General features: G+C 34.2%; 3 protein-coding genes and 1 pseudogene across 3 annotated transcripts; 2 read left to right on the top strand and 2 right to left on the bottom strand.

Moving 5' to 3' along the window:
- Window positions 1–1,268: 1,268 nt before the first annotated feature.
- LOC125210478 (protein FAR1-RELATED SEQUENCE 5-like) lies at window positions 1,269–6,679 on the top strand. The gene is made up of 4 exons (XM_048110028.1): window positions 1,269–2,611; window positions 5,780–6,350; window positions 6,457–6,531; window positions 6,620–6,679. The coding sequence occupies exons 1-4, from the start codon at window positions 1,269–1,271 to the stop codon at window positions 6,677–6,679; spliced, it is 2,049 nt and encodes a 682-aa protein (XP_047965985.1).
- Window positions 6,680–8,239: 1,560 nt separating this feature from the next.
- On the bottom strand, window positions 8,240–9,750 carry LOC125211925 (protein DOWNSTREAM OF FLC-like). Its single transcript, XM_048111888.1, has 2 exons — window positions 9,520–9,750; window positions 8,240–8,742 (listed from the first exon to the last, which is right to left on the bottom strand). Exons 1-2 carry the CDS (start codon window positions 9,674–9,676, stop codon window positions 8,414–8,416), a joined length of 486 nt encoding a protein of 161 aa, XP_047967845.1. The 5' UTR covers window positions 9,677–9,750; the 3' UTR covers window positions 8,240–8,413.
- Window positions 9,751–14,047: 4,297 nt separating this feature from the next.
- LOC125210744 (protein SOSEKI 2-like) lies at window positions 14,048–16,211 on the bottom strand. Its single transcript, XM_048110326.1, has 6 exons — window positions 16,073–16,211; window positions 15,927–15,996; window positions 15,725–15,837; window positions 15,219–15,634; window positions 14,824–15,026; window positions 14,048–14,206 (listed from the first exon to the last, which is right to left on the bottom strand). Exons 1-6 carry the CDS (start codon window positions 16,209–16,211, stop codon window positions 14,101–14,103), a joined length of 1,047 nt encoding a protein of 348 aa, XP_047966283.1. The 3' UTR covers window positions 14,048–14,100.
- A 3,965-nt stretch (window positions 16,212–20,176) lies between these two features.
- LOC125210477 lies at window positions 20,177–22,166 on the top strand (annotated as a pseudogene).
- The last annotated feature ends 4,878 nt before the right edge of the window (window positions 22,167–27,044 follow it).

Genomic DNA, 27,044 nt, shown 5'->3' with positions numbered 1-27,044 from the left:
GTTTAGAATCATATAAAATCTTCAAACTTTCATAGTTTTCTTCAATAATACTTGAAAAGAACCATTTCATCTCGATCAACTACAATATAAATTAAAGCTTGTGTTCGTGTCATTATTATGGCATTGTTCGTAACTAATTCTTTATGAAAATTAAAAACCATATCTTACATGAATCATTAATAAAATGATAAATATATTAAGATTTTGATGTGGTAGTTCTTAATTTTGTCTTAATTGGCTTTGGTGATGGTAAGACACTAGTGACAGATGATGAGACGGTGCAATAATGAGTTGATGGAACTTGAAAGTTGATATTGTGGGATCGAGTGGAAAAGTGTAGAATGAAGATTGAATAAGACTAACGATTGCGTAGAATGAAGATTGAGGAATCAAAAATATAAAAAAACCCCTAAAACTTTATATCTTATAATTAAAACTCACAATCTATCGGGCCGACCAGTAATCCGTTCGGACCAACCCGTTTAACCCGCCAACCCATTCGGGTCAACCCGTTTAGCCCGTTTTGTATTCGGGTAATAAAATTACAGCCCTAATCCGCTCATATTACCAGGTTGTTCGGGCCGGCCCACGAGTTTCGGGTTGAATTGACATCCCTAGATGTGGACGAGTAAAAATTCCATACTCATTCCATACCAAGTGGCATGATTATGTGGTGTACCTCACCACTAATTTAGTGACAAATGGAAGTAAAATGCCACATAAATTTAACTCCAATATGCTAAACTAACGGCTCCGGTAATTCATTTATGGAAAGTAGCAATCCTAGTATTAGATATGGAATGAATATATCATAGAATTTGATACTACAATATCTCCCTTATAATATAAAAATATTTTTATGTGTACTGCATAATCATTCGGTCTCATCATACAATAGAGAAGAAATCATCTCCACTTCTCCATCCCTTTTGAATTCCATGGGTAAGTTTTCCTCCATTATCTTTATATGGTGTATGTATGTGTTGTTTGACTACACAGATAGTGGAATATGTTATTATAACTATTTTGTAATGTGTTTTTGAAAATACTCATTCTTGATTTTACAATTGACGTTCTTCTATTACTCATAATTTCATTTTAATTGCATAATGATAAGATAGTGAATCCTTAATTTGAATTTATTAACATACAGTAGTATTTTTAATTGCGTGAATTTATATTGAATTATACATATTTTTTCTATGACAGAAATTCCATCTGATTCCTACGTGCGTATTGTGGAGACTGAATTTGTATTTAAACGTGGAATGACTTTTACAAATGAAGAAGAGGCGTATCAGGCCTATAATGCATATGCCTTCAGCAAGGGATTCGAAATTCGTAAAGGTAAGAAATTTTATAATCGTAAAAACGAGCTTCGAGGATGCACGTTTTTGTGCTGTTGTGAGGGATACTCAGAATTTGCCCCCTCCGATGATAGAAAAACTGAAAGGTCACTAAAAAGATGTGGGTGTGTGGCTCGTATTAGATTTCATATAGAAGGAGGTGTTTGGGAAGTGGTCGAATTCAATGATTTTCATAATCATCCTTTTGTTGAGGATAATCAAAAGCACTTGATTAGATCGTGTCGAAAGATTACAGAAACGAAGGGATGCATTCTTAACACCATGGTAGAATCTGGGATTAAAGCCATAAAAGCTTATTCTTACCTAACAAATGAAGCGGGGGGAGCACAAAATGTTGTTTTTACTCTTCAGGATGCTAGAAATTTTTTACAGTCAAAGAGGATGAACTTAATAAGTGCAGGAGATTGTCAAAGCCTTTTGAAGCATTTACAGTCTTTACAAGCTTCCGAAAGTAATCTATTCTACTCGTTCCAAGTAGATGACCAAAATAGAATGACTAATTTTTTCTGGTGCGATGGTGCTTCACGAATAGATTATGATTGTTTTGGTGATGTTGTTGTATTTGATACGACGTATCGTACAAACAAGTACAACATGGTGTGTGCGCCTTTTGTGGGGGTTAATAATCATTGGAAGAATGTTTTATTTGGTTGTGCTTTTATGCTAGATGAGACAATAACCTCATTTATTTGGGTTTTTGAGACGTTCATGGAGGCAATGGGAGGCAAGGCACCTAAAACAATTTTCACTGATCAAGATAGTGCAATGGCCAATGCTATTGGCAAGGTTTTCCCAAATAGTGTTCATCGGTTATGTGTTTGGCATATCTCTAAAAATGCCACCCAACATATTTCGCATCTTCTTTCGGATTCTCGATTTAAGGCAAAATTCAATAAAATTATGTATGAAGTTGAAATGGAGAATGAGATGGAGCAGCTTTGGAGAGATCTATGTGAAGAATGGAATGTTGGGGAAAATAAGTGGTTGTGTAATTTGTACTCGTTGCGTCATAAATGGTGCCCCGCATTTAACCGTGCTAGTTTTTCGGCCGGCATAAGATCTACACAAAGAAGTGAAAGCACGAATAATGTTTTCAAACATTTGTCTTGTAAGACAATGACATTAACCGAGTTTGTTAATCACTATGAGAAGCAAGCAGAAAAGATGCGTGATAATCAAGTGGCCGATGATTTCGAATGTACTCGAGGGGTGCCAAGAGTCAGTGTGGATTGTGGTATTTTGAGGTTAGGGTTTATTGACTATTTAAATTCTTTTTCTGTCTAAATAGCATAAAGCTATTATTGACTATTTAAATTCCTTTTATGTCTAAATAGCATAGAGCTGAAATAATGTCTAAACAATATATATATATATATATATATATATATATAGGGGTGTGTTAGGATCCTTACAGCATCTTAGTGTAAAACACAGCACTAATCACAGCCCTTAGATCCTTAGATTGGATGGCTGTGATAAGCTACATTATCATACTAAAAATGTACATTATTCGCCGAGGTACATTATTAGAATGGAAATGTACATTGTAAGACTAAAACTGTACATTATTAAACTAAAATGCTACATTATTATCCGAGCTACATTATTAGTCTAAAATTCTACATCATTAGATGACACGTGGCATTAATCTAACCGTTAGATCATAAGATCCAATGGATTGCAAGTGTTTTGAGTTTTACTTATACTTAGCGTTCTACCTGAATACATCCCTATATATATATATATATATATATATATATATAGGGTAGTGATATAATGAAAACCATATATATAATGAAAACTCAAAACTTTAATCCTAGCCACTAATTATTAGTTATCAACGCATATTATGTTTCCAGATTATTAATTTCAATAACCTCTATGAATCTGGCAACAGAGGACATATTAGACATTTTCATAATAAAGTGAATCATTTATTTATGGAATAATTATGCAATCCCGATTTCGTCGTTCTCTCTCCTTCCACTATTCACGTTAATTAATCAGTTTCAATTACTCACAAAATCAACAAAAAAGCAATGTAAGTTTCTGTACGGAATACACCTAAAATCATATCACAAGATCAACACAAATCAACGCGCAATCAATACAAATTTAGCACAAACTCAGCAGACCAAATTCAACAGCAGAGACTATTACCAACAGATATCAGAATTCAATAGCAGAGACTATTACCAACAAAAATACGATTTCAACTGCAGAGACTATCAGAATTCTACTGCAGAGACTATTACCAACAAAAATACGATTTCAAAAGCAGAACAAAATAATCAAGCAATTTAAACGTAAAAATCAATATATAATCAACACGATTTCAACCAAAAATTCAAACATCAACACAGGATCAACGCAATTTCAACGCATAATTCAAGCCATTTCAACTGCAGAGACTATTAGAATTCTACTGCACAGTCTATTACCAACCAAAATTCGATTTCAAAATCAGACCAAAATAATCAAGCAATTTAAACGTAAGAATCAATATAGAATCAACACGATTTCAACCAAAAATTCAACATCAATACATGATCAACACAGGATCAACGCATAATTGAAGCCATTTCAACTGCAAAGACTATCAGAATTCTACTGCACAGCCTATTACCAACCAAAATTCGATTTCAAAATCAGACCAAAACAATCAACCAATTTAAACGTAAGAATCAATATTGAATCAACACGATTTCAACCCAAAATTCAACATCAACACATGAGCAACACAATTTCAACACAAAATTCAAGCATTTTGTTGCGGAAAAAAATTTCACTTCTTGTTTGAACTAGGGTTTTGGTTGTATCAACTTGAATTTTGTGCTTTTTTTCAACCAAGTTTAATTTTTGACGTCAGTTATGTGTTAAGATCTGAAAATTTTTGGTTTTGGAAAGTGGGAGAGAAATCAGGATGACAAATCGTTCAAAAATAATCTCACAAAAATACCCCTTGTTGATAAAATACATACTTTTGTTGAGATTAAAAAACAACGCAATATTAAACACAGATCTGTAAAAATTAGTGGCTAGGATTAAAGTTTTGAGTTTTCATTATATATATGGTTTTCATTTGATCACATCCCTATATATATATATATATATAGGGGTGTATTCAGATGAAAACCATAATGTATATTAAAACATCAAACCGTGTAAATAATGTACATTATACACACTAATAATGTACATTTTATTCATGTATAATGTACTGTTCTAAATATTGTACACACTAATAATGTACATTTACATTATATGAATTCTGTACATTATGCTGACAGTACATTATACATGAATAAAATGTACATTATTAGTGTGTATAATGTACATTATTTTACATGGTTTGATGTTTTAATATACATTATGGTTTTAATCTGAATACACCCCTATATATATATATATATATATTGTTCTCCAGTAGGCGATAGCTAAAAAATCTAAAATACCCCCATATTATATACACATACACATAAATCATAATGTATAAACTATGTAAGCCATCTCATAATTCTCATTTGCAACAACTAAAAACAAATACATACTATATATTACATACACAGATACATCCATTATCCATATACACATTATATTATTATGTAAATAAATTGATAGTACATCTTATTCTTACTGACATATTGCAAACACAATAACAAAGATGTTGACAACAAAGCAGAAAAAGTAATTTTTTAATATTAAACAAATGCATACATTGATACACATATAGAATGATACACATACACATAACAAATAGAGAAAGAGAGGGAAAGAGAGGGAAAGAGAGGGAAAGCACCTGCTAAAGAGTAACAAATTGAGCCACGTTGTGAAGTCGACGGTGAAGAGTGGAAGGGAATAGTGAATAATGTGTGAAAGTGAAACTATAGAAACGGTAATTTAAATACTAATCAATTGGAGGTGGAAAAGTCATCAACTGGAAGTGATTTAAATACTATCAATTGGAAGTAGAAAAGTCATCAACGGGAAGTGGAAGAGAAAAGATCATTAAAACTCACACATTTAATTTTTAGGGTTTTTGTATATAGCCCGATGGGCTGACCCGGCAGCCCAGCAGCCCAGCCCGCCTAGCCCGGCAGACCGATCGGTCTAGCCCGATTAGCCCGATTTCTTATCGGTTTATAGATTTTCGGCCCTAACCCTGTAAATTTACTGGTCTATTCGGGCTGGCCCATCGGGTTCGGGCTAAATTGACATCCCTAGGCACAAGTGTATACTTTGAAGATATTCAAAAAATTTCAAGCCGAGTATTTTCAAGGATTGTCATGGCATGTGACAAGTTCTAAGCATGAAGGTGGAGTTTACACTTACACCTTGAGGAGGGAATTAGGTCATGCAGAGCATTCTGTAAGTTTTGATTCAAATAATGTTATCATCTCATGTACGTGCAGGTTATTTGATTTATTGGGGTGGTTATGTTTCCATGCATTGACGGTTATGAATAATCATTTGAATATGACTACTATTCCTATGCAATACATACTAAAGAGGTGGACGAAAAGTGCAAGACGAGAATTTCTTCATGATGACGGTGGTTCATGCTCCTTCGATTTGACAATGTCAAAAACTTATCATCTAAAGGAGTTGATGCGTCAATCTTTTGACGTCATGAGCTTAAGTGTAAATGACGTTGAAACCGTTAAAATTGCAAAAAGGAAACTCCATGAGCTTGATGTTGAGATTAGAAACTATGCCTCCTCGGTTTCTAAGAGCGAAAACCACACCATGAGAAATCAGGATAATGATGTCCCTCAACATGCTTCAACTCAGATTCTTGATCCTCTTAGAAGAAAGTCAAAGGGGATGACAAATACTCGACTGAAAAGTGCTATAGAGAAGCGAAAGAAGGGAAATTCTTCGAAAGGAAAAAAACATTTGCCGCCATTTCATGGCATGACTCCCATAGAGCAAACGCCAATGTTGAATACGGATTTTCACGTGAATCCAAGCCACCAAACCATGGTATGCATGTCTAAAAGTTATGCATATTAGCTTATGCATAAATATATTATATATATCTATATGAATATATCATATTTGAGTTCTTTGTTGGTGTAAAAATTTATAGGGTCTGTCATCTAATATGATGTCGATTCAGCATGCTAATGCACAACCTTTCTCATATACTTCATTATTGACTCAGGTATATTTCACACTCAAAAGACGATATATTACCCTATTTTCTTATGTGTTTCATTTGTAACTAGATATACATTATTTTTGCTTTGTAGGGTTACCAAGGTGTTCCAAGTGTACCTCAAATCATGTTTCCGAGTGACTGTCCCCCTTGATTTTATCTCAAGTTGAGAAAAGTATTTTGGATTGGAGAAATTTTTAGGTATCGTTGCTAGAACGCGAAGAAATACTTTTGAAGAGATTTTTGTGATACCTTTAAATTTGAACAAGGAGTAGTATTTTTATTTCTTTTGTTTATGAAAGTGGGAGACATATTATGTACTAGTTACCGACTAAGTTTCATAAGGTTATACTTTTCGGTGATCTTCAAGTTATTCTATTTGAAAATACAATATTTTATTTTTAGATTTTGATTTTCTTATATATAAAATTTCTTAATTTTTTACTTGATAATAATTAAAAACTAGTATAATTTGTTACTGCTAAGTTATAGTCATAAATTTTATTTCTATAATTTTTTTGTATATATAAATATAAAATAAAGACAAATATTCTTACCTATCAAATCCTAAAATATCACTACTATCAAACAATTATAACATGAAAATTATGTAATAGTACATGATTACTTTTTTTGGATAAAATATTATTATTATATTAAAGTATATTTTACGCCAATTCTAGGATATTAAAAGAGAGATACTGAAGTATCAAATTTATAATTTTTATATTATAAGGGAGATATTGTAGTATCAAATTCTAGGATATAGTCATTCCATATCTAATACTAGGATTGCTACTTTCCATAAATGAATTACCGGAGCCGTTAGTTTAGTATATTGGAGTTAAATATATATGGCATTTTATTTCCATTTGTCACTAAATTAGTGGTGAGGTATACCACATAATCATGCCACTTGGTATGGAATGAGTATGGAATTTTTACTCAGATGTGAAAAATCTATAATGAACGATTGTTAGTTTCAATCCAAAGTCATTTGCCACTTTCTATTTTGAATGACTCATGACACTGCCTACCTTTCTTTTATCCCCTTCAAGCGTAGTGCTTATAGTTCAATTACTGATTTATTAAACGGCTCATCAACTCCTTTTGTGATTTCTTATATTTACAATATTTATTTATGTTTTTGAAGTTGCTCTCTAAGTTATATGGACTTATATCGCGCATTCTTACCTATAGTTTTTCCAGCATCATACTGAAAACTGAACTTGAAATAGACTTCATTGCCGGTCGATATTTGTTGAGATGAACTGCCAATTTTGGCATATTACGAAATGGGCTTTGACGCCAATGTACTTATGGGCTCTAACGAAAGCCCACTAACTATTTTCATTTGCGGAGGTTAAATTGGTATTATGCGACGATCTTACAAATATTCTCTTCTCGAAAAATAGATTAGTTTTAATATTTTGGATCATCCTCTAAAATTAGACAAAATCTAATTATGGAAAATTTTTCAACAAATAATAATCGCGAACACTTGTTCTACTACATTTTTCCTCTTTCTTTTATATTTTCTCATTTCTCTATAACTTCACGAACTGCATATTAAAAATCTGTGAAATTTACAAGTTCGTCAATTTTTTTGGGACGGAGAAAGTATTTGTGTAAAAATTCAAACGTTAGATGAGATAAATAGATAATGATATTTTTAAAAGGGTAAAAAAACATTTTCAAGTTGCGACTAAAGAAGAGTGTGGAACTTAGAGTTACATTAGTCAACAATGGCGAGTGACTATTGCACAAAATTACACATAACACAACCCAATCAATCATTATCTCAAAAATTAAACCATAAAGCTACTAATACAAATACCATACAACAAAACAGGATATTCTAAAATGATTCAAGAAGAGAAAACATCTCTCAAAACTCCTCTGTTTCTTGGTACTTCTGGAGGATCTGAGCGCAATTGGCCAATGGCGTCCTCTTGAGGAATCCCATGTTGTTTGCGTAACGAATGTTGGAGGTCATCCCGTTGTTGCGGGTGAGGATCACGCGAGCGCGGTCTCGACCAGCGTTCGGGGTGGCACACTCGGGGTTGTCGCTCTTCACCAGGACAGCATCGCAGGTGTCGTCGCCGCGGTCGCTCGTCACGTCCACGCTCCAACGCCCGTCGGGGCCGGTCACGGCCTCGGTCGTGAAGGTGATCTTGTCCGAGTCCTTGCCATGGCACTCGATTCTAATGGTGGCACCTGCACCATGTTCGACCAGTTAGACTAATAACCATCTGTCACTGAAAAAATGTCTCATTTTGCCATTTTGGGGTGTGAACGATTTAAAGTCCCATTTGCCCTTTTCGATTCCAAGTGACTCACATTTTATTATAACATCAATGTATTAAGTGGGGTTCATATTCAACTAACTCCTTTCTCCATTTTGTCTTTACAAAATCAAATAATTTCTTAAAATTTGGACCGAATCAAAATAAGACTATAATTAGTAGACAGAGGGAGAGTAATATTTATGTTTCACTTCATCAAAACATGTTATTCCAACTTGATTAAATTGTTTCACTATCATTAATGCATGCTAACCGACCCGGTTGGCATCGGTTCTTATGTATGTTTTCTTTACTACTTGTGACATCCATGAAATCCAATAGATTAATTCAAATTAGTTGAAACCCAACTTTTTATCACATTTATTGCCAAATCTCTATTAGAGATTAATCAGCTGTATCTAACTGTGATAGTTACTACTTCATTCGTTCCACTTTAAGTGACACATTCATTTTTGGAATGTCTCACTATAAATGACACATTTCTAAATATAAAAACATCGCTCTTTCTACTTTTTTCCACTCTATTACTTTTATTCGCTTCACTTTACTCACAAAACAACACTACATAAAATCTTGTGCCGAATTATTAAGCTCCGCTCAGAATGGGACGGGGAGAGTAAAATTAGAAAAACTATACCTTGATTTTAAAGTTAATGAAAAATTAAAACTGATGAATAGAATTACTGACCGGCCATGTACTCGGTGGCGTCGGTCTCGTAGCCGCAGCGGCAGGTGTCGCAGTACACACTTCCCTGCAAATGGAAAGGCTGGCTCACGAAACCAGCGCTCACCATCGCCGGAACCACGCAAGCAGCAACAAGTATAATCACCATAAATCTCACCATTTTCAGAGGCTAAGCAAAGGATTTCTGCAAATTATATGTGTGACGGTGGAAGAGAGAGAGAGGGTGAGGATTGGATGGTGAAGCTGAGTGTATGTATATAATGTGGGCCGTGGGGCGAAGGTCGTCACATGGTTTTCATGTGTCGGTGGGGTTTCTAATTTTATTACCAAGTGGAGTAATTATAAGTGTTACTAAAAATTTTAATCCAAATTGAGTAAGTTCGTTATATAATTAAGGTGCAGTGTTTATCGTATGTGAAGACTTATTATTTTGGTCATGAATAACAACGATAGAGTGAAGAGTATAATGGAAGGAATAAAGTGATTAATGAGAAAAGAAAATGCTAACCTTTTGTAAAAGCAATATATATCGAGCAATAATTTTACTATTCATAATGTCAAATGTGTATGTGAGTTCGCATTGTGCTAGTGAATTACTTCTCGAGATACAATGTATTCAAATGTACCCATATATTTAAATTTTTATCAAATTGTCTATGGAAAAAATATATGGAGTAACATTATGTTGACTCAACTCAACCTATGTAATGCAACTCTTGAAGGAAGATTCTCTTAGTACAATATTCTTAATTGTTTCTGGCTTTTAAGTTGCATTATCGTATAATCCATTTTCAGATATCTAAGACTGAACACTTTGTATAATGAGATTAGTGCTATGTAGTTCACTCCGTCTCATTTTAGGAGTCTTGATTTCTGTTTTAGTCTGTCGTAATTTAGGACTCCTAATTAGAATATTTCATAAATGGGTAATAAGCCTCGCATTCCAATTATTTCATTCCACTCACATTTTAACCTACATTTCACTTTCTTTTTTTTTATACCAATTTTCTTTACTTTTTTTAAAACCCCATACCGAACTTAATTGCGACTCCTAAAGTGGGACGTGAGGAGTAATTTTTTAAAATTGGTTTTACCATCACAGTCGTTATTTATAAATATGGATAACAATATTTTTAAATTAGATTTTGCAATGCATTGTGAAATTCTAAATTTGATTCGGTATTTGGTTGCAACATTAAATTGAGAGATTACATGTGATGGAGGAAGCTAACTTAAAGGAAGAGCAAGTTTTAAGAGTACCCATGTTAGATCTGGGTTGACTCGTTTACTGTGATTAATGATAATCATTAATGAGCAATAAAATTTCACGATTAGATCTTGCATGGTTATCAGCGAAGTCATTAATTAGCGATTAATGACATTGTCTTTTGCTTTGGTCTTTTTTCTTTTATGAATCTATGAATGGAAATATAAAAACGTAACAAAAAGTAGAAGGCCCTTGTTGTTACGGTGGAATGGTGGAATGGAAAGGAAGAATGAAATGACATTCCTACCTTCATTTCTTTTCTTTGCTTGGTAAATATTTTTGTTCGGAATCATCATTCCTTTTGAAATGGTCATTCCATTCTACATGGGAATACCCATTCCATCCATTTAGCTAAGAAATGGTCATTCCATTCTATTTTCCTTTCTTCTTATCTTAAAATTTAACAAGGTTATATAAATATTATTTTATATTATATGTAAATTTAATATCATCACAATTTTACAATAAAATAGAATTTAAATTTTTTAATAATTGAAAAATCCACACACACACGCTTAACACATTTCACACACTACACACACTACAACACACTACACATACTACACACACTACACGCACTTCACAAATTTCACACACTTTACACACTACACACATTTCACACACTACACGCACTTCACACACTTTACACACTACACATATTTCACACACTACACACACTACACAGTTCACACACTACACACACTTTACGCACTACACATACTACACACACTAAACACAGTTCACACATTTCACACACTGCACACATTTTCACACATTTCACACAATATACACACTCACACATTTCACAGACTACACACAGTACACAAATTCAAAATAGGATGCTTGAAATGTGTTAAATGTGAGTAGTGTTTGTAGTGTGTGAAATGTGTGAAGTGTGTGTAGAGTGTGAAATGTGTTAAATATATGTAGTGTGTGAAATGTGAAGTGTGTGAAGCGTGTGAAGTGTGTGTTTTGTGTGAAATGTGTGCAGTGTGTAAAGTGTGTGAAGTGCGTGTAGTGTGTGAAATGTGTGTAGTGCTATTTTTGGTAGAATCAACATATTAATTATTCATATTTCATTTCATTCCATTTCTATATTAATTTGTAGATATCAAACATAGGAATGAAATCAATCAAGGAATAACAATTCCATTCCTTTTGCATTCCTTGTGCTTACCAATCACAAGAATGGAATGGAATTGTCATTCCATTCCCACATTCTTTCCATTCACATCTCCATTCCATTCCATCCTACCAAGTAGGGCCTAAGAAAATCCACCTAGCTTGCTTATTATATTTTCACTTTTCTATATTTTTATATTCATTATATGTATTTTATTTAATTAAATTATTATTAATATCAAATATACAATTACAAAATGCAAGAAATATAAATCCTCCATCCGCCGGTAATTATAAGGTCAAGTTTGATTAGGCATGAGTTTTTCTAAAAACAAGTAGAAAGTGGATAAAAAAGATTAACAGAAGGTAAGTCCTAATTTATGTGTCTATTATCAAAAGTAATTTAAAAGCAAATGAAAGATTTATTGGTGGACAAATGAAAATAGCAAAATGGGATGATTATTTGTGGATGGAGGGAGTACTTATAATGTCACGACTGCACTTTCTAAGGATAAGAAACTCGTTTGATCGCGATTAGTGGAGGCTTAAGAAATGGGGAAGAAAGGAGAAAACAATCATTGGGCACGAAACATAGTTCAAAACTTGGATTTTTAGTGAAGCAAATCAGGGTAGCGTTCCCAGTAGTTCAACAATCGAAAGAAGATAATATTCAATGACATGAAGCCATAAAAAGAATTTCTCAGCGGAAGCATTCGAGGGTAGAATAATGTCATGTATGAAGACATAACATATTCTTCACTTTTGGGCATCTTCTTCACTTTTATGTACAACACCCACCGCTCAATCTGCTCATTCATTAAACACATGCAGAGTACTTGATGCACTCAGTGGACTCATGCCGAAAAAATTATTTCAAAAATATTTATCATGTCACCATTGAGTAACCTCGAGGTTTTAACTTTAGAAAGGCCCGAGACACTAAAATCATTTCAATCATAAAACTTGTTTCCGCAACCATCTATCATCATCATCATCATCACTCCATATATGAACTATGCATGATAGGGTATGTGACCACATACCAAGTCATTAGACCGATAAATTCAAAAGATGGCTCACGATCTACTATCGGTGTACACTAGCCTAATAGGGCTCATCCCATACTCATAGTTAGACCCGAATTTGATTAATTATACATGGAAAAATCACTTTAGATAGATTCCATAAAAAATAAAATACGGTATGATAAACAATCAACATAACCTTTAACATCAAAATATACTTAAGACATAATCCTTATTTTAAAAAAAAGTCTACCTTTCCGTTCCAGTTTTAAAATATTGTGCAAAAATCACCTTTATGAAAGGAACATAACATGCGAACAAAAATAAACTTTAGGAAAATAATCTAATTAGAAAAAACAAAACATGCATCCTACTATATGATTCATTTTACCCTACGATCTTTCTTAGAAATTTCAGAAATTTTCCGTAACTTTAGAACGTTGTCTTCATCTCCCTTTCGATTTTGGCGGCCGCCTGAGGTGTCACCAGCTGGCCGTTCGCATCCCCAAAAGTCTAGTAGTTAAACCGGCTCAAAAAAAAATAATTTGATTCAGCTCAAACCAATTACTTAAGTTCCAGTCAAACACTCCTTTCCTTTATTCGAATCCATCGGCCCAAACCACAAAATATCATCACAAAACCATATCTCTTTCTACTTACTCCTCCAGCCCAAAATAATAAAAACTAAAAACCAACTTTAATAAACAAACAGCCCAATGACTCTTTTCTCTTCTTTTAACTAATCGACCCAAACAATTAATTTCATGGTCCAAGTCTTGCATGTGAGAGCAAGTTTCTCATCACTTTCACTTTCTCTCACCTCACGCACTTGCACAGCTCAGCACCACCGCTGCTGTTGTTTGTGCGGCGACTCCGCAGTTGTATACCATTGAACGTATCTAACAGTGAGATAGGTCTTTCTTGACTATATACAATAAAATCTCGGTGATTGTTATTTCTTAATCATTACTGATAGTGTATGTATGATATTAGTTATGCAAGTTTTCTGCTGCACTAGCGACTTAATTAATCCATGAAACTTTAAAATTTATGAGTAACTGGGTAAAAAAGCACATGACATAATCTAAGGTAAATATTGAAATTTAACTGTTGATAACTAAGTTGCAAACAACGAAATTACAAGCCAGTAATTTTTTGGCAATAAATGGTTCATTTCTTGGGCTGTCTATAGCATGACCTCTTCATTGGAATGCATTTCCCCTTCTTTTGCACTTGTTCCTCATCAGCTGCTTCTCCTAGCCCACTCATGCCACTCCTAATTAATAAATCATCCCACACAAAATTATTAATACAGTTTGATACTCTATCCATCTTCGATTGAGATATAAAAAGCCCTATTAAGAATGATCACTACATCCCACCATCGTCGATCTCTTATCTACGAGTAAGAAAGAAACTAAAAAACAAAATTTACCTAAAACTAAACCCAAAATTTACCTCGCGGAAAAAGTAATCTTTTTGAAGAAAATCACCTTTTCTATTTTGTCAAGAATCCAATGGGGCCTACAAAATCACCTTTAACCTATTGCAAAAATCACAAGTTACATGTCTTTTTCTCTTTGTGATATTTCTCTTGGTATTACCAATTTGGTTTTTTCATTTGGCATTTTGTCTGCAGAAAGAGAGATTAGATAATGACCAACAACACTTAGAAGTTGACTTTAACTCCTACTTAACTATACTCAAATAATTTGACTTATCGATATCAATACTCTTGTTTTTAAACGTTTGTCTTGTTTTACAGCATAACATTGTGGCATCAAATTGTCGTTCTAGCACGTTTACTAAGACCCAAGTCAAAATCTAGTACTATTAATAACCAAAAAGAAAAGCATCATAGCAATCAAAATCAGAAACATCAAACATACTCACTTTTCTTCATTATGAGATGATGATTTCTTCAATCCTTCAACTTTTTCAATGGGGATTGTCTCCACAATGCTACCGCTGAAATACTCCTTTTCCTCCGATTGCAAGTTCCCAAACCTCGGATTCTCCGACATCAAACCTATCATCTTTACATCCTCGTCCACATCCACGTCCACGACATGCTTAACTGCTGATTTGCATACAACCTAACCATATCAAATAAAATTAACCATAAATGAAGCAATTCTAAAAAAATAAAGCACTTCCTTTGTCCCTAACAATTTAAAATCTGAGGTTCACTACTAAAAATAATAAAACTAAAATGTGACAAATTTTTGGGAATAGAATAAAATAGAAAAGTGACAAATTTTAAGAGACGAAAGAGTAGGACATATCACATTATTCACAACCCCTTTATGCAGCCCGCCGCTGCCGCTCCTTCTGGCCGCTTCCGGCGGCGCAGCCTTCCTGAACGAGACAGAGCCGCCGCAGGCAATGAGGCTGAGCAGCATAGAGTTTCTGCTCAGCAATGGCTCGGTGCCAACATCTTCGACATCCTTAGATATTGCGCCACCTTTTTCGACACCTATCACTTCGTTGTTCGCCTTCTCAGAGACGGAGGATGACGTGGTCGAGGGTGGCGACGAGACCGACAAGAATTCAGGCTTCGGAGGCCTGAATTCGTCGGTCGAGACCCCCCTCGAGCGTCTCGACCGCGGCGTAATGGTGCTAGTGTATCCTTCTTCCTCCTCATCTCGATCGTATTGGTTATTGATTAGTGGAACTTTGCTAATTTGAAGATGGCGCAATTTCTCTATAGTCAAAATAAACACCACAACTTAGACATCAATCGGTGCAATTTCAATATAAAAAGGAAGAGGTTAACTTAATTTAGTTCAATTACCAGTGGTGCCCTCAATTAATTCAGATCCTTTTAGTACATATTCAGCTCCTTCACATGGATAAATAACATCATTTTGTGCCAAATCATTCCACACATACCCACTTTTGTATATCCTACATACATGTTAGTATTAATAATTAGTAGTATTACACAACTAATAAAATTCCAATTTTAACATGTACAAATTAAATTTGTGACAAACCTTTTGCAAGACCAAGAGTAGAGGGAAGGCATGGCCTTACCCCTTAGAACCGTGAGGCGATCTATAACATCTACAAACACATAAAAAATGTAACATCAAAATCTAATTAAATATGTAAATTTGAACAAAGTAACAAAAATTTGAACCTTTTAAACGAAGTTGTTGATGAAAAAGATGAGTGACTTCCATATAATGAGGGTGCTCGAGATGGCCATTTCTTGAAAGATAGTAAACAATTTGAACTTTCTTGAAAGATGGCCTCATCATTCTTGCTTCAATACACATTTTTCCATTGTTGCTCTCTCTCCTCACCTCCATTCCTGCTCTTTCTTTCTCTCTCTAGAAATGTTGAAAACTTGTTAGAGAGAGTGTACGTGTGGAGATACCCCTCTTTACACGAGCAAGAAGAGGATGCAGTGAAAGAGACAAGACAAGAAAGAGACTGCCTCGATCACCGTATCTACAGCAAATTCTTTAAGAGAGAGAATGTATGTGTGAGGTGAGGTGAGGTGAGGTGTGGTGTGGTGTAACTCAATGCTTACTCTTGTGCATCATTAAATATGTGGATTACAAAAATGGTTGTTGGACTATGGGTTTATCTCGCTCTGACATCTTTGGATTTTAAAAATATCGCCTAACATCCCTGGACTGTCCTGTTTCACCGTTTTCGGTTGAAAATACCCTTTTGGGGAGTTTGGACAATTTGGTCTCTTTATACTTTTATCATTTTAAATCTGATATTATTTCAGTTATGTACTAAATATGATATTATTTCAAAATTATCATTCTTCTTCCCTTTTCTCATCCTTCACTTTGTTTCTTTATATCAATATTAGTCCAGGGATGTCTAGAGATATTTTTTAAATCGAGGGACTATGGGCGTGTTAAACCCAAAGTCCAGGGACCATTTTTGTAGTTCACTCTTAAATGTCTAATTTTTCTTTTTCATTTGTGTACAAATGAATATCTCATTTCACTTTTACTTCCTTTTGTTCCTAAAAAGTACAAACATTTGGTTCGATATGAGTTGTAATGCATAATTGGTAAAGTAAAAGAAAAATAAAAAAAATAATTAAGGTATTGTCAGTGGAGAATATGTCTCACATCATTAGATAAAAAGTTTCCAAAATTACAATGTTTATACTTTTTCAGGGACGGTTTTTCAAGGACGGTGGGGGTACTATTTTTGGTAAATGGACCTCACAATCCACTAACTCATTACACTGACATTTTATTATAAAATTAATATATGAAAGTAAGACACACAGTTCACTAACTTTTAATATCCACTTTTAATCATAAAGTTAAAACAATTTTTAGAATCCAAGCCGGTCAATATAAGACATTTAATCATGTAGAGAGGGGGCATAAGAGCATCTCCAACTATTTACACAAAACTTAAACCGATTTTAACATATTTATCACACCAAATCTGATTTTACTTCAACCATTTATACTAAACTTAAACTTAAAAGAATATTCTCTACATTATGTTTTTTTACTCATAAAATTTGAGAAAGTTTTTTTGTTTTGGTTTAGTGTAAATCTAAAGATAGGTAATTTTTACTAAAAATAAAAAATGGGATTAATTTTAAAATACTAATAGAACTAATTATCTATACCATTTTAAGTTTTAGTGTTCACTTGGAGTCTAATGCAACCTTCACATATATCAATCATATGAGCTAAATATACTCTTCAAAATTGTGTTATATCTCAATTTCATCTAACGTGAATAAAAGGTAAATGTACTTTTTTTTAAATTGAAAGAGGTATACTATCTGGTCAAGTACTCCACAATTACAATTGGAGAGGAATTTTGGAAAGAAATGCTCTAACTAATATGCATACACAATTACATATAAACACAATAATGGCCTGGTAGATTGGCATGGCATGTTGTGTTTAGAACTTTTGATTACAAGATGTGAAAATTGGGTGGTTTGACTTTTGTGACCGATGTGAAAAAGCAAGAAATGGGTACTAGAAATTTATTACAACAATGAAACAGCTTTTGTACTTCGTACAGAATATAAGACGTGAAAACTGAAAAGTGAGCGTATCATAAGTTCATAACCACTGTTCCTCAAAACACAACTATAAATGCACTGAATTTTGCTTTTGCATATTTAGTCACTTCAATCATCTCGTCTATGTGTATACTCCCTCCTCCTCTTCTACTCCCTCCCGTCTACAAATAGGAATTCCGTTTTTTTCATTTTGTTACACCCGTGAATACAAGTCTCCGTTCATAATTACTATAAATAGTAAAGAGGTTTCATATTCCACTAACTCACTCCATATATCATTTAAAACTGTAATACTCCCTCCGTCCCACAAAGATAGTACCACTTTGACCCTGCACGAATTTTAAGAAATGTAATGAAAAGTCAGTTGAAAAAGTTGGTGGGATGTGGGTCCTATTTTTAAAGTATTAGTTTTATAATAAAATGTGAGTAGGAATGAGTTGGTGGAATATGGGGTCCACTAACAAAAATGGTAAAAATGAAATGGGACAAACTTTGTGAGACGGATGAAAATAGAAAAATGGGACAATCTTTGTGGGACGGAGGGAGTATATAAAAATGAGACGCATATTCCACTAACTTTCTTCCACTCTCTTTACTTTAACATTTCTTAAAACCCGTTCAAGATAGGAATGAGACCCCTATTCGCAGACGGAGGGACTCCGTTCCAATATAAGCGAGTTGTATTCATTTTTGGAATGTCTCACTATAAGTGAGTCATTTCCTTTTTTGGTAAAAAAATCATCTCTCTTACTTTATTCTCCGCCTACTTTATTTTCTCTTCACTCCTCTACTTTTCTCTCTCATACTTTACTCTCTCACTTTAACTATTTAAATATCAATTTCTTAAATCTCGTGTCTAAAAGAAGTGTTTCGCTTATCTTGGGACGGAGGGAGTACTTTCGTCTCATTTAAGATGTTTAGGTTTTCTTTTTAGTTTACTATTCGAGATGTTACTCCCTATGTCCCACTTTAGGAGTCTCATTTGAGTTCGGCACGGGTTTTAAGAAATGTAAAAGAAAGTTGGTGACAAAAGATAGTGGAATGTGGATCCTAGTTTTATACATTAGTTTTTTAATAAAATGTGAGTGGAAAAAGGTTAGTGGAATATGAGGCCTATAACCAACGGGGACTCCTAAAGTGGGACACTAAAAAAGGGTAAATTGGGACTCCTAAAGTGATTGATTTCTTTTTACCATTATTTTGCGAAAATGATACTATAAATAATTAAAGTGGAGAGAAAATAAAGTAGGAGAGAGAATAATACTCCCTCCGTCCCAATTTAGAAGTCCCGATTGAGTTCAACACGGGTTTTGAGAAATGTAAAAGAAAGTTGGTGAAAAAAGATAGTGGAATGTGGGTCCTACTTTTTTATATTAGTTTTTATAATAAAATGTGAATGGAAAAAGGTTAGTGGAATGTGGGGCCTAATACCATTTATGGAATATTCCAACCGGGACTCCTAAAGTGGGACACCCAAAAATAGTAATTCGGGACTCCTAAAGTGGGATGGAGGGAGTATAAAAGAGAGTCGTATCTACATTATTCTCTTACTTACTTTACTTTCTCTCAACTTTAACTATTTATTACTATTATTTTCTCCAAACACGTGCCGAAAAGTAGTCAATCACTTAAGATGGACGGAGGGTGTATATATTTCATAGTAGTAGAGTCATTTTGCCATTTTGCTATGTTCCATATTAGTGGAGTCATTTCCCTTTTAAGTAAAAGTGGATGCATTTCTTATCACTTACTTTTTCATCTATGTTACTTTATTCTCTCTACTTTTTTCTCTCCCCTACTTTATTATCTTTTATTTAATACATTACACTCATTTTTTTAATCTCAGTGCTGAAAAGAATTGCCGCTACTATTATGGAACGGAGGAAGTACATAATCTTAGAGTGATTACTACCTCCATCCCCCAAATTTTGACACACTTTGACTCGTCACGAGTTTTAAGAAATGTAATGAAAAGTGAGTTGAAAAAGTTGGTGGGATGTGAGTCCTACTTTTAAAGTATTAGTTTTATAATAAAATGTGAGTAGGAATGAGTTAGTGGAATATGAGGTCCATTACCAAAAATGGTAAAAGTGAAGTGGGTCAAATTTTCAGGGACGGACTGAAATGATAAACTGTGTCAAAATTTGGGGGACGAAAGTAGTACTAAATAAGATAATTGGTTAATTAATTTAAATTTGACCAGTTTGTGTTCCGTGGGAAATGAAAGATAAGGTGAAACATGCCAACTATTTCAGGCCGCTAACCCAAGCGTCCTTAATCCAGGTTCGGTCGTTCAACGGAGAAGAGTTTATGCTCCTTTCAAGAGCTTGCTCCCTATGGTATATAATCCATCTCTTTCTCACACACACACACACTTATACTATGATGTGCGAAGTTTTATCATTAATAGATTATAATTCACTTATAATGAAGCCAATTATTTATCCTTTTTGAGTTGCATGTTGGTGCTTCGCCAATCTAATTTTGGATTACTTCTTCCCTTTAAGAGATATTATTTGTCTTTAACGATTTTGACTATGATTAACAAATAATTAGGTGACTCAGACGATATCGTTTGGGGGGATCGGACTTAAGCGACGTGAATTCGACAGATGCAACGGGCAGAGCCAGAGTGTTAGATATTGATCTTCAAAAGCAGATGCAGCCCTACATGGAGCACATGGTCCCACTTTCGGGAATCTACGATGCAGATTTCATCGCAGCCAATCAAGTGGCATGTGCCAACAACGTAATCAAGGAAACCAAGAAGGAACAAGCCCCGCAACTGATTAGAGACATTAGGTAATGTTTTAGGTCATGTTATGTGTTATTTTGTAGTTTGGAAGGTGTTGTTAGAATGTGAAGGAATTTCATATGTTGCAGGGAGTTTAAGGAAAAGAACAAGGTCGACAGGGTCATCGTGCTATGGACGACAAACGTAGAGAGGTATAGCAGCATCGTTGTTGGTTTGAATGATACGACCGAGAATTTACTGGCCTCGCTGGAGAGGAATGAATCTGAGATCTCTCCCTCAACCTTGTTTGGGATAGTGGAACTTTTGGTAATATTTGAAACAAGAAATCTTATTAAGAAATAAATTTTACAGGGTTGATTAAGATAGCCATTAGTAGGAACTCTTTAATTGGCTGCGATGATTTCAACAGTGGACAAACAAAGATGAAATCAGCTCTAGTAGATTTCCTTGTTGGGGCTGGTATTAAGCTATATCCACTTTTATTTACCCTTTGTTTCAATTTAAGATGTTTTATGTTACATCTCTCTTGTGCATGCAGCCGTCCTCTATAGTGAGTTAGAAACATTTGGGAAATAATGATGGAATAAACCTCTCCGCTCCTCAAACTTTCCGTCCAAAGAGATCTCAAAGAGCAATGTCGTGGACACTGACCATGTTGTTGTTATTAAGGTATATACAATTGTCCCTCTAATTATACCAAGACGACATTTTTATAGTTTGAGCTGTTATACAAGATGTCTCGTATGTCAAAAGACAACAAGAGGGCGATGGACGAGTACACATCGAATATCTTCATGGGAGGCAAAAGCATTATTGTTATGCACAACACTTGCGAGGACTATCTTATTGAAGCTTCCATCATTCTAGACTTGGTCCTTCTTGATGAGCTGAGCACTCGAATTTATCTCAAAGCCCAATAACGAGGTTAGAGTAGTAATTCAAATCTAACGTAAATATTATAATCATAATTTTCAATAGACTCAATATAACTTTTTTCAAAATTTTGCAAGAAAATTTTACTCGTTCCACATTCTTTTCTACATAAATTTTTAATTTAAAAGAAAAAAAATCAAACATCTACATGAACATATGTACTACTCCCTCCGTCCCTGAAGAGTATACACTATATCCTTTTTCGTCTGTCCCGAAAGTGTTTGAACATTCCAATTTTGGAAATTCTCTTCTCTTTAATGAGGTGCGACCCATTCTCCACTAACAATATTTTAAAAACTTTTTCTATCTATCTCTCTATTACTTTACCAATAATGCATTAAAACTCGTGTTGAACCCAAAGTTCATACTCTTTGGGGATGGAGGGAGTATTTTATAAAACAGTTGCCTCCACGAACACCGGTGGTGAATGCAATGTCGAAGCAGCGTGCGATGCTGGAGAACATATTTAGGGCTTGTGTTGGATTGGCACCTGAAAACAACATGATTTTGGAATACAAGTGAAGATTACTTAAACCAAATCATTTTATCAAACTATATTCTATGGTGGTTTCTTTTGTTTTTATTTTCTTCCTATTACTCTATTTTTCATTAAGTCATTACAGTTGTATTTTTTTTTTCTACTCAAGCTAGCATTAACCCATATCTCATTTTGTTTTAATTAAACTAAAGACGTTATTATATGGCTTTTAACTTTTGTATTACGTCATTTTGTGTCTATATTTGATATATATTTTTATATTACAGCAGTCACAAGATAAGATGAACAATTACACAATAAGTAAGTGAAAACGTTAATAAAACTGTGGCTTGCAACTTCTGACTATTAAAAAATATAAAATGAGGAGCATGCACGATGGGGCACATCTAAATTTAGGAGTGATTGAGCAAGTCATCATCTAACTGTGTGTTCATCTTATGTGTTGAATACTAAGTTTTGAAGGAGTGTGATTAAATCATAGATTCTATCTCATTTTTTTCTAATAGCTTTGACTGTGATTTCGAAGTATGCCTAATAATATTATATTTTGTAACGTTTACCCTAGTCAAGTGGATAACTCAAGGAAAAAATGAGCTCATTAAGTTAGTGCACAACAAGACATTATAGTGACCAAGATATCATCAGGGAACAACCTGACAGAATCTTTCAAAAAAGTGTCTTTGTGACAACATGTTTCAAACATGAGGTGAAAAGATTTGTGGTTCGATATATCATGCATTGAGACCTACTGTAAATATAAGTGGGAGAGTTTTGGCAGTGGGTATACTCGAAACCATGTATTGAGTAAAAGTGAGAGATTGTTAGGGTTTGTATACTGAAAAATATATTTCGAGCAGTTCGCACGAATAGAATTTTGTTTGTATATAATAAACTCTACAATCCACTTTTAACCTAATTCGAGAAGAAGTAATATTATTACATTGCGTTTGGTTATGCATTTATAAGATGTTTCTAAAACATTCTTACCTAAAATAGAAATAGTGAAAATAGTTTAGAACGGGCCCGAAAAAAGAAAAGAGCGAATAGCATGGGACAAGGGCAGTATAAAATAATACTCCTTTCATCCCAATTAAGTTGAGTCACTTTTTTTGAGAGATTAAGAAATTGTATTGAATGAGTTAAAATGATAGTAAAATAAAGTAGGAGAGATAAGAGATAGCAAAATAAGACTGATTCAATGTTTTATTTTTTGTCAAAAAAAAAAGAAATACCTCAATTTTGTTAGGACATCCCAAAAAGGAATATAAATTAACTTAGTTGGGACGGAGGGAGTAATAACGTATATATTTATTAAATAATATTCCATCTGTCCCATTACATGTGATGATGAGAGACATTTCTTTTAAGAACATGTTTTTATGAGTGAAAAAAGAGTAAAGAGAAAAAGTAAGAGAAATGATAAAGTAAGAGAAAGATAAAGTGTTACTTTTTTCCATAAAAGGAAATGTCACACTTATAGTAGGACGGTCCAAAAAGGAATACATCTTCTCACTTGTAATGGGATACAGGGAGTAATAGTAATATTTTCAATATAATTTCATGACCTTTGGAAAAGAATAATTTTTAAACTAATGTATTCTAAAAAAAATCTTAAATTTCAAAGAATAAAAGTGTTTAGCATATAAATTGAACTCTTTTGTCTTTATTAAAATTTCTAAAAGAATATTATATAATAAAATTTATGAAAACAAGAACTATTGATATTATGAAAGCATGATATATATCTAAAATAAACCTTAAATTTATTATTATTTTAATGGAAAAGTGCAATCCATCGGGCTGATCCACAACCCTATTGGGTCAGCCCACCTAACCCGTCGACCTAATCGGGCTGGCTTATATAGCCCGTTTTATATTCCAATTGCAAAAATATAGCCCTAAATCTATAATTTTATTGGATTATTCGAGTCGATCCGTAGATTTTAGGTTGGATTGACATCCCTACTTGGCATTAGTGGTTATAGTGAGCGTCACACCTCGTTAGTCGAAGAAGATGTTATGCGAGGGAATAAGATGAATAATTTATATTATTAATGTTGGGTTGAAAATGAATAATAAATTTAATGGCCCAATTGTATTTAGTACTAGGTGCCCAATACCTTTCAATTGCCTACAATTTCTCTTCTTTACAAAAAATTTTTGAATTGAATCAAGTGATCAGCCATTAAATTTAAGCTATGTATTTACATCCTTTTTCCATCAACTTGCCTGTATATTTATATCATTTCCTAATTACAATTCATGTATTTGTTACATACATTATGTGTTATGCACAAAAATTAAATTTATATGTGTTTTATTAAGATGCGTTTTAATTAGTTTTTATAATTTAAATTATTTATTTTTTTTTATATTAATTGCTAATGTATCCTATAATAAGTTGACTAGTATATATCCTTAAAATGTAATTTTGTTAAGAATAAATGACAGAATAAATTATAATCATAATTGTGTGTTGAATGGTAAAACTAAAAAATGTGTTCAAATAAAAAAGTGTCCTAAAATTTTGGGTACGATTTTTACAGGAGAAAATATTATTTTAGTTTTATAAAAAATAAATAATTTAGAAGTTATTAATTTTTAAAATATCAGCACCAGCTTCTTTGAATTTTGGTTCCATCACTGTGGACTCTAAATAGTAAGTATGTCTCGCATTCTACTAACTCATTTCACTCACATTGTATTATAAAATCAGTATAAAAAAATAGACCTCATATTCTACAACTTTTCCAACTCAATATTCTTTACATTTCTTAAAACCCGTATTCACACAAAATATGACTTCTATTATGGAATGGAGGGATCATTATAGCTGAGAGTACAAAGTATATGATCAAGACAAAGAACAAAAGGAAGTTCAAAAAAATTATACATCCTCAGTTCCATAAAAATATGGTCATATGATATGATACAAGAATTAAGACAAAATTGGTAAAGTAAGATCGAGGGGGGAAAGGTAGTTTAGGTGAAGTAGTGTTGGTGGATAGTGGGACCCACATTATTATTAGTACTCCATCCATCTCATAATAGATGTCACACTTTTCTTTTTAGTCTGTCCCACAAAAGATGTCACATTTCTTTTTTGGAAAAAGTTCTCTCTCACATTAATATAAATATAATATTTTCTCTTTCCATTTAACACACAAAACAACATCTCCTAAAATTTCGTGTCAATCCCAATGTGTGTCATCTATTATAGGACGGAGGGAGTAGCATTTATTTATGGTATAAGTTGTAAATAACTTAATGTACATAGATAAAAATTGTGATAATTTTCCATAAATGGATATGGAACTGATAAAAATGGAAAGTGCCAATATTTTTATTGGACGGATGGAGTACTACTAAAAATTAAGAATTACTCCCTCCGTTTTTAAAAAATAGCAATTATTTCTATTTTGGGTTGTTCCTTAAAAATAGAAACTTTATAATCTTTCTAGGACATGAACCACACAATCCACAAATTCTACTTTCATTACTTCCTTTCTTCCTCTCTCTTACTTTACTCATTTTTCGTTTCCTCTCTCTTACTTTACCAATTCTTCTCACTTATTTTACCAATTGTACATTAAAACACGTATCATTTCAAATGTTTCTACTTTTTGCATACGGAGGGAGAACTATTTTATAGTCATTGTATAATAAAGATTTATAGTGATTTTATACTAACTAGATATTAGTGGCAATATTTGTTTAACTGGTGATCTATGTATTAGTGGTAAATATGACTAGATATTACAGTCAATGCAGCTCATTTTGGAAGGAAACATTAAATAAAATTATGTTAAGGTCATCCACGATGGGGCGGACGATGCATCATCTGTCGCATCGTCCGCCATTGTGGCGTCGCGGACGATGGCTTTTCCATCGTCCGCGCCTGATCCATCGTACGCGAACGATGTGCGTCTTCCGCTCCTTCGTCCGTCGCATCGTCCGCCACCTTGGGAGACGCGGACGATACGACGGACAATAGAATGCGTTTTTCGGTTTTTTTATTTTATTTTATTTAATTTTCACACACTATATATATATATATATCTCATTTTTCACTTCATTTTCACTCCTTTCATACTCCATTTCCATTCCTTTCACACTCTATTTTCAACATTTCAAACAAAATGAATCCCGATTATCCATATCCGGATAGTCCGATGTTCGGTGGTGCAGGGTGGCCTGGTACAGAGCCCGGTGAATACCGGCGCTTCGACACCACCGAGTACGATCTTGATTTCAGCACATACTCGTGCGGGCTGTCAGACATGGAGCCTTCTCCAACCCGCACACCCGCCCCATCACGCGGCCGCTCTTCCGCCGCTACCGCTCCCTCCGCCGCCTCGGGCTCCGCCACTAAGAAGAAGCGAACCAAGGTAAGAGCCCAGAAGTTGCCGCAAACGGCGGTGAATGAAGAGTTCGCCCCTGGAATGACAAACTACCAGGTGGAAGAATCCATCGTCTTGACGAGATGTTGGATTGATATTTCAAAGGATCCGATGTTCGCCAACAACTAGAAGGTTACTGCGTATTGGGAGCGCATCGCCGAAAAATATAACGAGGTCAAGCCGTCGACCTCTTTCAACCGCCATAGGGAGCACTCCGCAAGCACTGAAAGAAGCAGGTCAATTTGTTCTCGGGGGAGTACGAGAAGTACGAGAGGGAGCAGGGCAGCGGCGAGAGTCTCGCGGATGTGCGCAACAAAGCGGTGCAGTCGTACACGCATTGTACGGCGATTTCAAGCTCTACCAGTCCTGGGCGCTATTGAAGGAGAAGCAGAAGTTTGTTGGATGTGTGCTGCCCCACTCGACGACGGCGAAGAAGAGGGCGAAGTGCACCCTCATCGTGATTATACGAGCAGCGACAGCGGCGCAGCTCCATGGACCTCA

The sequence above is a fragment of the Salvia hispanica genome, chromosome 3 (assembly GCF_023119035.1).
Source record: "Salvia hispanica cultivar TCC Black 2014 chromosome 3, UniMelb_Shisp_WGS_1.0, whole genome shotgun sequence".
NCBI classification, from domain to species: domain Eukaryota; kingdom Viridiplantae; phylum Streptophyta; class Magnoliopsida; order Lamiales; family Lamiaceae; genus Salvia; species Salvia hispanica.
The sequence above is the reverse complement of the archived record's forward strand: the minus strand, read 5'-3'. Positions and strand labels throughout refer to the sequence as shown.